Below are 12,310 nucleotides of genomic sequence, written 5' to 3'. Positions count from 1 at the left end.
TACTCTTATAGGCTCTCTGGAAATATCTAACAGGAGGTGAAAACCTGGCCCATGCGGGGGGAACAATTTTAAAATGGGGTGTTTTATTTTGCATCCAGAAACAAGAACATTCCTGGCCAGTTAAACACACTAAAGAGAAGCGTATATAATACTTGATTTAACATGAAATAAAAAGGAGCACCTGATACAAAAAGTCTTGCACTGTTGCTTTGTCGTGTTTCCCCAGTGTATCTGTGCCTTGTAATACATCGGTAGTTGTACAGTCCATCTTCATTCTGTACGTCTAAAATATACAAGGCTCCCGTGGATGTGATGAGAAATCTAGGTCCTGAAAGACACAAGAATTTGCAGTGTTTAAAATATCTGGAAGTTGCTACTGTGTTCTGCTTGCTCACACTGAGGGATAGATGACAGAGCCTGTAGGTCCTGAAGATTCTTTTTGCCAGTCTAGAAGCTGCCAACTATAAGTTTGACAAGTGCTGACTGCATATACATATAAAGATGTTAATTCACCTGCACTTCTTCTAAAAAATGGTAGGTCTCTGTAAGCAAAATGTGAGGAATGCAGGAAAGAAACATTTCTTAGTATATATCACAACCAATAAACAACACCCAAGAGGCATCTGTAACAAAACATAGGGTAAAGAACCAATGCAGAATTTAATCCCATTTAAGTCAATATTTTACAGTGAATATGATGGAAATTCACCATCAGAGCTGTACGTGCTAGAAAGACAGTCTGGGGCAGCATGAATAATTAAACAACTTTAGAAAATGGCATTTGTTGTCCAGGTACACCAGAAAATTGAGAAAAATAGTCACAAAATGTAAAACTGAAGGGATCACTAAAAGAAAGAGAAACAAAAAAGTAAGGTTTTTCCCTCAAGAATATAGGACATATTTCCTGAACGGTTCAGGTCATAAAGGCCATGTACTATGCAGCCCCGCTCTACATCTTGCTTCAGTTGTGATGGGAAAATGACGACAAATCCAGCCTTGATGATGCTGACTACCTTGCTGACCCTAGTGAAGTTATACACACCTGCACTAGCTGCAAGCTAGACAGCTCAAGTGTCAGGAAGAGTCCCACTCCATCCTGCCCATGTTTCCTGTGGATTAATACACTTCAGGCCTCCACAGTATGAGCTGAGCTTTCTGCAGCTCAGTACTTTCACAGCCAAGTTACTGGCAGAAGACGCATTACTATATTATCTGCTCTGCTGGGGACTTTTTCTTTTTTTGTAATAATATTACAATCTGTGATTAGAGAAGCACAATGTAAGCAGGTTGACAGATTCTGTGTCTGAAAGAAGGGCTTAACTAAACAGCACAGGACATGTTATTTAATAGCCAAAGATGTTTTATTTATTTATTTATTTTTAAATTATATATTGAAAGGTTTATTTCAGGAAGAAAATTAAACGCAGCAAAGTTACTGCTCCACTAAAACTGAACAAGACTGACATGTTCACAGTCAGCATTTCTCCCAGTGTTCATACAAATTGAAAATAAGATAGTTGTAATTTACTTGAAATGCATACATTTTTTATTATTAACTCTAGAATAGGTACATATGTACCTGTGCATTTTTGATTGTTTGACAATCACAAACGCCTCTACTCTGTTGTAAATGCATGTTCTAGAGCAAGACACAAAAACCCTGACACCTACATGGTACATGTTTACTCTGAGGATTTTTACATATTTCAGTAAAGGGAAGTAACATGGTTAGAATGCATAAGAAACTTGGGTCTCACCTGGCCACTCCTTCCATTTAAAAAATAGTGCAGTCCGAGTTATGTAATGCTTTTCTAAAACTTTTACACTGGAGAAAATGGTCATAACTCCTCTTCTATGTGTCTCCTATTTTTTCTCTATTACTTGATAGCTCTTACAATATAAAAACTTGTATCAATGTACTATAAAATATACCCAGCTCCCAAAGTAAGAAGAAAATACACAAAGACAAAACCCATTATACTAATATTCAGTAACATGCAGTAAGAAATATTTCCTTTTTTCAGTGCTCTGTTTGAGCAATGACTTTTTAATATTTAAATATAAGCAGGGTGCCTGCTCACAAATACATCAGTGGAAAAGCAATCCAGCAGGGAAAAGACAGAAAAGAAATTATATTATTACAGAGGGCAATCTCCTTTAAACTCTAATCTAAAATAAATAGAAATAATAATAATAATAATAATAATAATATAACACACACCCCCTCCCCCAGCAACCAGTCCCCCCCCAGTCCCCCTAATATATAATGTCACAGGACAGTACTGACCCTTAGAGCAGAGAATACCAAATAAAGCAAAACCAGCCCACCTCTCTCATCCTTGTATGCATACAGCATTATAAAATAACCACACTGGTAACTTGTCTTGGCTGACCCTGTTCTGCTGAAAGTCAAGGCACATGCATGGAAGCAGGCCACAACTCTGGGAGAACATAAGCCACACTGCACATGTCTTCTCAAGTACTTTGTTCAAATAACATGGGCCATGGCTAAGAAGTATACGAACAAAATAAATCCCTTGAAAAGAGGTTACTTTCCTGCTTCTGAAGAGGAAGAACTAGGCAATGGAAGGTGCAAAGGCAGAGACAAAGCACTGGATGGCAAAGCACTCTCCTCAGCCATGAGCAACACTATATTCCAGCCTAGGGTTGGGTTTGCAAACTGGAGAGACTCCTTATACAGGGCCCATATTGACTTCATGTGCCTCTGAAAACTTAAGTGCTTGCATACAGAAGGCTTGTGTTTCAACACAGATTTCTTATAAATATATTGTTAATAAGACAGTTAATAAGAATAGATTAAACTATATAGACAGCTAATAAGAATAAAGTTAATAAGTATGTTAGTTTTTCAATTACTAATAAGTTATTTGCTTGTCACAAAATAGCTTGACTTGACCAAACATTCTAATAAGGTTTTCTACAAATACCAGGCAGCTAACAGCTACCTACTAGCAACCAGAAAGCATAGTCTGCAGGTATGCAGGCAATCCCCTAGTGAACCCCCTTAGCAATCATAGGATTGTTCTTTAGCTGCTGTCAGTCACGCAGGCCAGATACAAACCCACAGCAAGGGAAATCCTACCACCTCTTAGGGAGGCAGGTTTTTAATGATTCACACAGAAGTACTTCCTGTTGGTCAAAGAATACTTTTTCTTCCCTCAGTTGATTCTCACACTGTAACTCCTTGACATGGTAGAATGTCCTCTGTTAAACATTTCTTTTTCTTTTATAGTCCCCAGTTACTGAGACATAAACACTTGTCCTGTTACATCCTATCTCCTCAACACATAGAGGTGCTCAACACCTGAACCCTTTAATAATGTTTACTTTTACCCCTAACTCCAGGTTAGAAGGATATTTAGAATTTTGGTGTGAAAGCCATGGGCTGTTTTACTTGTGTGTCACATGCACATTCTGCAATACTGAAATATAAAGAAAATCTATCTTTGCCAAGAAACACATTGCATGGTCTACGGGTAATTAAAGCACAGTTGTCTTCCTTAGTTTGTAGGCAACATAAAATGACAGCTGCAGGAGATAGGAATCACACTTAAGGACTTCACTTACAGTATGCAGCAAAGGCAACCTACTGCTTCTGTTTCAAGCTGTGTGACCATTAACCATCTCTGTATTTCAGACAGCACAGGCAGTTCAGATGTATGCTTGCCCACAGCAACACTGCTTGTCTAGCAAACCTGCCAGGTTGTTGAACTGGCGCTGTATATACCATGTAGACATGGCCTCCATAGACTGATCAAGAGGTATATCAGATTTTTCAAGATGGGGAATAACTCTGCTAACAAACTGTACCAGGGTAGATGTCAGCAGAGAGGGTGCTCTGTTGCTGACACATCACAGGACCAGGAACATGTATAAGTTCTGGCCATTTATGTCCTGCCAATAAATCTGCATGTGCTGTTGCACTTCTGTCAAGAAAGTGGAACCTATACAGCTGAGCAGCAGAAATGTGTTCTTTGTACCATGACTTCATGTGGCTTTCTTTCTCTGGGATCCAGATTCACCTTTGCTACATATATGTAACTCTATTTCTACAGAGTCCCACTGTTGGAGTCTTACTAGCATGAACAAGTTTAAGATCATAAAAAATGTGCCCAAAGTTTATAAAATAATTCCTTTCTCCATGCTTTTCTAAACCCTTTCTGTTTTCAGAACTCTGGCACAATTTTTAGATACGGTCTATAAAAGCCATCACTAGTAAGTAAATTTGTGCCTTTTCTTAGGATAAGCACGAAACATCTGACACAGAAATTAAGTTAGAAGACCAAATGCAGAGTTTTCCTTAAAACTGCCAAAAGCTCACTTTCTCAGTATTTCTACCTTGAACATATTATCGCAGCTAACATTTGCACTGGAATTGAGTCTGGGTAAATCCATGGAGTGGCTACATACAGGCCAAAGATTTATGCGTTATTACAAATCCCATAGCACTGACTTATGCTTGCAAGTGAAGCCTTCCCTCCTCAGTCCTGGAGAAGAGTTTCCTCTGATGCAGTTATACATCTGGGTCAATGACAGTGGGTACACTTATTAAAAGCCTGCCACTTAATAAAAGAGGTTTGTGAAAACTGTGCAGAGCCAAGAAATTGTTTGGTGTTATCTTGCTATATTTTTTAGAGAAGTTATGAACATACTTGAGTATCTAACACTGCTTAGATCATCTTCCTGTAGGAAATTACTCAGGCAATCGCATAATAAAACCTTCACTTAACACATTATCTAGAGATATTTGCCTCACCCTCTTTAAAGATAACTAAAAATAAATAGTTATTGCCACCCATTAGATGTTATGCCACAGCATACTTTTCTCACCAACACACATTGTATGTAATTGCAGGGCTAAAGCTTTTCCTTTTCCTTCTTAATATATTTTGCATACTTATATAATGCTTTAATAAACAGCACCTCCTTCTACTGTAAAAATGCAAGGCAGAAAAGCTGACAGAAAAAATAAAAGGGGAAATGCATGTAATTTCTGTCATCTTCTAAATGGAGAGCATTTTCATTAAAACTGACAGGCTGTCAGCTGTGACAAAACCAAAGTGTTGAGTGTTCTGCCTTCTGTACTTCAAAAAGTGTTTAGAAATGCACTAGAATGGGAATCGACAAGCTCTTATTGCCCTGTTGATCTAAGGGAGTGCTTTCTTTTTGAGGCTCATTTAATTTAATTGCTTCTGCTCTGCTGTAACAAAGTTTAGTATTTTTGACTCACCTACTTAATATGCCAAATAAGGATTTTTTTTTAAATGTAACATCCTTTCACATAAACTGAAGCTTTTTGTTTGTTTGGCTTTTAGCAGGCTTCAAGGAAGGAAGGTAAAGAAGCCTCCTTCACAACAATTAAAAAGAACATTGTCAAAATATAGCTCATAATTCCCATTTCTTATTCCTCCTCAGTAGTGTTTGTATTAACGCCTCGAAAACTTGATTATAATAATTTCAGCATCAGATTTTCAGAGACACTGAAAGCTTACATCTTTTTTGGCTGTCAACGCTTGCTGCCTTTCAAAAACCTTGTCCAATATCTCTAGTATTTATTTCATTTAAAGAGTTCAAAGGGTGTTAGGAACCCTTCCAACCTTTTGCCTTAGTGAGGTGGGCAAGCATAGTAACATATTACTATTTAAAATTTAAATGTTTTACAGAGAAACTTACTGAGGTACATTGATAAATGTACATACGTCAGTGGAAAACCATTGAATGGAACCCATCATTATTTCTCCAACATCCCATGCCTCAGTGTGAGACTGAAAACAAAATGTATAGATCCAAGGACTAGAAAGACCATTAGTCATTTATTCTCACCTTTCATGCTTCACACATCAACTCCTGCACTAAACCCATATCCGTAAGTTAAGCTATAACTTTTTTAAAAAGACATTAGTCATGATTAAAGATTTATTATAAGCAGAGAGGATGTGATACCCCTGGGTATATTATTCCAATGGTTAATTATTCTTTCTTTTGAAAGCTAGTATATTGTTTGTGGTCTACCTGGCTTTGACCCCAGATATTGGATCTTACTGTGCCTTCGTTAAAGATTTCCTCTGCAATCAGAAATCTTCTGCCCATGTAAGTACTTACAGAACATGAGGAAATTACCTCTTAAACCATCTTTCTCCTTAATTAGTTCTACAGATTAAAATTCATAAATCATTTACTGTGAATTATTAATATCTTGAAATAATCTGGGTTTTGCCCAGAACTATGACAACTTTTTAAAGTTCTTTTAAAATTTGGAGTGTTCCCATAAGTTCAGTAATGTTTATGGTAATCACAAATGCAAAATGGCACCACTCTTTCTCTATATAAATTTTGTTTCTACTTATGCATCCAGCAATTACCGTAGTCTTTTTATCAATGCTAACATGCTTCAGTTATTCACTGAAAATTGTGATCTCATTTTCAAAGTCATAGATTTAGAGAATAGATTTCCCCCATTTTGCAGACGCAATCTATTGTCTGTCTGCCTTGACACTAGAATTGGCTGTATGAAAGACTACATGTTCAAATAGGACCTCTTTATCACACGATCCAATCTCCCTGTACAGCTCACCAATTCATATCATCATTTGCCATTACACAAACGTTTGAACAGTTTGCATACTTTATCAACATGTCTTCTCTTAACTAAATTTCACTCTAATGGAAACTTTAAACTTATGTCTTCATCCGAAATACCAAATCACTTTATTTGAAGATACATATTTCATAGTAAGACACTGAAGAGAACAAACAGGGAAGAGGAAGAAGAAACTGGGTCATACTTAGGTTTGACCAACTTGAACTATGGGCCCCAAATCCCATGACATTTTAGAAACACACCCCTCATTTTACTATCTGCTGACTAGCACCCTAAATAACCTAGGGACTTCATTAAAGTTGAGCTGCATTAGCAAATCATGTGTTCATTTCTCTAAGTGAGGAGAGGTTACATTAACAATTATGAAATTGCGCTTACGTAAGATTTTTAATGCTTTCCATTAGACTGTATAATATCAGAGATTAAAATAAAATTTTACAGGTCTGAGTAATAAGTTAAAAAGATCCTGTTTAGGTTTCTATGTGAAATTGTTCTCATGCATAATTCATAAGAACATGTGAACACTTTCCTGTCGAATTAGTGCCTAATATTCTTGTATGAAAATGAGAATATTTTGAAACTGTAATATTAATTATTCTTTTATCATGCCCTTTTACCCCAGCACGCTGGTAGTTTTAAATAGGGGTAATGTTATCCTCAAGATCATTTAAAATATCATATTTGATTTTCACTTTGTTGGAAACATATCTAACGTTGTTATGTTATTGCAGTCTAAATTGGCTTGATAGAAATGAAGAGAACAGATGGCTGTTCTAATAGTGTACTAAATGATAATATAGAACAAATAAACTTTTATCAGCTCTACTTGTCCCCTCCTCTGGATAAAACCGCTTCTGCTAAGCACATTTCTAGTGTGACCTGCGCATGAAAGAGAAGGAACCTTCCCACTGAGCCAAAGTGGAGAGTAACCTATAACTCAGTTTTATAACACTCCTAGAACATCATTCTGGAAGCAAAACAATCTGCTGCTCTAGGCATGGAAAATGTGCTAAGAGCAGCCATGCTTAAACTGTGCCCTGAAGTCACAATCCTGTGAATGTTTTTGATTCCGAACGAAAGATTAGATGAGGAAAGAAAGGCATGTAGGGAGGTAAGGATCTAATTTTTCTAAGCAGCACTCACATACTGTCCTCTACCTACCTGAGACACCTGGGCTGTTGTTCAGAGTAGGTGGTGCAGATGGTCAAAACATGATGGCACTCTTCTGAGCAGCCCAACCTGCCCCCTGGTGATGTAGCCAAATCTCAAAGGCCCTACTAGCAGACCTTAGAGGCAATGAAACTGATTTTTTTTTTTTTTTCAGTTCTTCATATTCCTTCAGCTCTGTGAATTGCACTTTTCAAGAGCATTGCTCACTACCCCCTTCCTGCCTGGGACACAACCTGCAGCTGCCTTCCAGGAGAACACAAGCAGGAAAGAGTAAAGTCACACCACTGCCCACCCCTAAGCAGGGCAATGACCTTTGCTAATCAATCACTTTCAATTACAATGAAATTAGCCCTCCCTTGTGTTATCACCTCCACCATTCAGGCACACCTGTTGAAGAACTAATTACTTATTTGCATTACATGCCTGGTCTTTGTCTCTCAAAGATCTGGGGTTTGAAAACTAGAGAGGCCACCATGATCGTGATTCAGCGGTAAAGCTTCTCGGGTGTCACAACTGTATGATGTTACTCATGAGGAATTAAAGTCTTTGATTTTCACATTTTTTCCTGGCAGAATGAAAGAAATAAGCATAAAAGGAATAGGAAATATTTTTCGGAAGCAAAAGAAGCCGCTGCCATATTTGATCTATTGTTCCATGCTCCTTAAAGCTCCCAGAGATGCATCTCCATCATAAGAACTTGCAGGTCTGAAGTTTTCTTCAGTTCTATAGGAGAGAATTTTTAGCTTTCCTTCTGGTTTCTGGGGGTGGGGGGGGTGGATTTTGGGGAAGGTTTTTTCTTGTTTGTTATGGGATTTTAATCGTGATTTTTTTAGGTTATTTTGTGAAGTTTTTGTTTGTTTGTTTGTTTGGTTTGTTTGTTTGTTTGGGTTTTTTGTCCGTGTTTTGTTGGTTGGTTTGTTGTGCGGTTTTTTCCAAAATGAAATTTGACACATGAGGTATCCTTTTATTCTATAGGCACATAATCTGTTTTGAGTTCAATTAATAGTAACTGAGGTTATCTCTCTACAAAGAACTAAGAATGTTTATAAACATTTCCAATCCTATGGCCTGACATGGTTCCAGTTGTAACATAGATGGATTCTTAACTTTGCAAAATTTATATAGAACTGATAGCTCATAACTAAGATCTTTTCATACATCATCACTCTTTAGCCCTCCCACTTAGAATCATAGACTCATAAAATCGTAGAATAAGGTTGGAAAGGACCTTAAGATCATCTAGTTTCAACCCCCCCTGCAATGGGCAAGGACAGCTCATACTAAACCGTGCCACCCAAGACTCCATCCAACCTGTCCTTGAACGCTGTCAGGGATGGAGCATTCACAGCTTCCTTGGGCAGCCTGTTCCTGTGCTTCACCACCCTCACAGTAAAGAATTTCTTCCTTATATCTAAGCTAAACTTCCCCTGTTTAAGTTTGAGCCCACTTCCTTTACTTAACCAGGTCCCTCCTCAAGAAACATGTACTGTGGTGGGAACTCAGTATTAAGCATGACATTTAAGTAAATCTGTTACTGAGAAAAGGAGTGAGGTCATGAAATAGTTTCCATTTGATCTTTATAAGTAGAAGAGTTTAAAGAGGAAAACGATTAACATAGAACTGTTCTTATTTTGGTACCTGTAGCTCTAAGGAATGTTAGGGAATAACTATGTCTTTCTGCATCTCTCCAAAGAAAATGGCTTTAGAGAAAGCTAGATCCTGTAGTGTTTACTCCTCCATTTTAAAATGACTTATTGTCATTCATAACTTGAGATTTTGTGAAAATATTATTTCTAGATTTCCTTTAATGTTTTGCATGCAATATTACTAGCTAAAAAACAAAATCTGGCTGTTTCTTGTATATAGAACCATAATGTGAACAAAATTGAGAGAGAAACAAAGAGAAAGAAAAAAGACAGGAAAAAAAAGAAAAAAAAGACAAGCAAAAGAGAGAAAGAAAGGCTAAGGGAGGAGGGAGTGAAATGAAGCTCCAGTTTTGGCTTTATAAATTGAGCTGAGACATTATCTGATGAGTCAATTACAGCCTTACCATAGGAACAAATGTTGTGGTACCATATTAGGTTCACATTCAGATGAATTGAGTCCTGAAAAGAATGCTCCAAAAACAAACAGGTTCTGAAAGCTGGTGGTATCTATATAACTAACCAGTTTTAGTTTCTTGAAATTCAACTGTAACATGAATGTTTCTGATTATGCATTTCTGTAATCATAGAATAAGAAAGACCTATGAACATTAGTACTATTACATGTGCTGTGCATTTTCTGAATAAGTTTGGAAACTAGGTTAGTGTTAGACTCAGACAAATTACACAGAACACATTTTGTTGCCTCCTTGATGTTTCTGAGATTGCAAAAATGTATTTCATACTAATTGTCCATACCAATTCCACTTACATTATGTATAGAGTATTCAAGTTTTAGAAGGGAGGAATAGCCATATTGCTTTTTCTTTCTTTTTTTTTTTTAAAAAAAGGCATAAATAGATGCAGGAGCTGTATTTATGTGTACATAGACTAGGTTATGTTAATTGTTACTGCTTTCTGATTGGATAGTATAAACATGACTGATCACATAATGTTTATATTTAAATGTTCACCCTCTTAGTCTTTTATGAATATATTAGATATGAGAAGCTACAGCTTTCTACCAGCTGTTGTTAACTGTCAGTCGTACAGGATATTAAATAAAACTTCCATAATCTTTAATACTGCAATTTGAGATTATTTGAGTCCTTGCACATGTTGCAGTAGAAGCTGATTTCCTTATTTTAGCTGGAAAGAAGGCAGATAATTTTAAATCACCAGCTAGTTTTAGGGCTCTGATTAAAGAGGATTCAGCTTTGCCCACGATATATGGAGCTGCCTAGGGGATTAAAATTTATTCTCTCAGGCTTTTGCTGTTGAATCCCAAGTAAATAAATAGCCTAGAGCTGACCAGTGGCTTAACATAAATAAACTTATGGTTTATACTTTACAACATCCAGGAACATAACCTATCTCTCCTTCTATCTGCATGTAAATTTAAACACAAGCTTGCTAAGTAAAGGAAGAATCTCCATCTCCTCTGGCCAGAACAGCAGTTGGTTTATGTCACTATCATCAAATGGCACCTTAATGGTTTATAGCTTCAAAGTCATTGTGTATGTAGAATAGGTACTGTTATAGACAATATGATCAGAATAAATCAGAGCCTCGCATACACAGAATTACAAGTGCCACCAGCAGCAGAATTATTTAGAGAAACTGCAAATAATCAATATTAAGCTACATTAATTAGAGCAGCTGCAGCTCTGCCACCCCACATGTTTAACCACATATATTATACAGGTGACTGTGAAGGTAATGAAGCATCTCAAACTGAAGGAACATTTTTACGGGAAATTTAGAACAGTACTCACTTCCCTTCATGAAAAAATCTATTAAAATATTCACAAGATATCTAAGCATTCAGAATTTTTATTTAAGGTATAAACTGCAACTAACAGACAAAGCCTCATATGGTACATTCTAGTGCAGTATTTTCAAAAATTACTTGAGAGTGTAAAATTTGGGAAACCTCAAAGATCAATTTGGTTTTAGGGTAATGACTTAGGAAGGAGTTATTACTTTGCTCACTCAATTTGAAGAAATAAACCTATACTGTTTGGATAAAATATACTCAGAATATTCACTGTGGGAAGAAGTAGCTTCACTAGGAATTAGAGCTAAATTAACTAGCTTCCCCTGGAGACTCTTGGCCAGTTCCCTGGGGAAAGAGTCCATCTTTCAGTGAATAATTTTAAAGAAAAGGCAACTAATGTGCATTTCTATCTTTCTATCTTTTTGAATAAGAAAATTGTGTGAAGTCTATGGATTCACTTTTCAACAGCTCTTTAAATATCAAGACATTTTTAAAATTTCCCTTACCATTAGCTGCATAATACTTTTTCTCTAGAAACTTGTCCTCTCTCATCCACGCTGATTCCCACTCCGAACACACCCAGCTATGGAATACCACAGGAACCTACTTCTGTCTCTAGTTTACCCTTCCACACAACACAGGTGAGACACAGGTCTATTTCATACACTTTGTCGTTTTAACTTCTTTCATTTCTGTCTACCGCTTGTACATTTAATGTTTTAAGAAAACAGTCTGACGAGGTAGTACCATCTTTTAGGACTCGATACACATTTTCCTCAATATAGGAATGTGTGGAACCTTCATTGAGTTTCTATACAGCAGAGCACCAGAACTACTGACGAAGCAGTGTTTTAAACAGAAGAGACAGAATATCAGGATGATAGTAGTAACAGCAGAAGTATGTAAAGACTGTTCCATGCTGTATAATGAAACAAAGGAATTCCTGCAGACCCTTATCCAGTGAAATTACTCCATAAAGGAATATCAGAAAAATGGCACCTAAGCATTATACAAGATAAGACACGTGTATAATCAACTGCTGGAAGAAAAGAAAATCACACGCTGATTTTAAATTGAAATAACTGCAAGCAGTTCCTG

The 12,310-nt window shown here is 36.8% G+C and overlaps 1 protein-coding gene across 1 annotated transcript in view; it reads right to left on the bottom strand.

The window, feature by feature from the left end:
• The window catches only part of DSCAM (DS cell adhesion molecule), a 385,770-nt gene that overhangs the window by 173,702 nt on the left and 199,758 nt on the right, over positions 1-12,310 (bottom strand). Inside the window, exon 4 of the mRNA XM_034074654.1 lies at positions 182-328. Coding sequence (XP_033930545.1) covers positions 182-328 — 147 coding nt within the window. The remainder of the gene's footprint in view (positions 1-181; positions 329-12,310) is intronic.

Source organism: Melopsittacus undulatus, chromosome 2 (assembly GCF_012275295.1).
Source record: "Melopsittacus undulatus isolate bMelUnd1 chromosome 2, bMelUnd1.mat.Z, whole genome shotgun sequence".
Taxonomy (NCBI): Eukaryota; Metazoa; Chordata; class Aves; order Psittaciformes; family Psittaculidae; genus Melopsittacus; species Melopsittacus undulatus.
The sequence above is the reverse complement of the archived record's forward strand: the minus strand, read 5'-3'. Positions and strand labels throughout refer to the sequence as shown.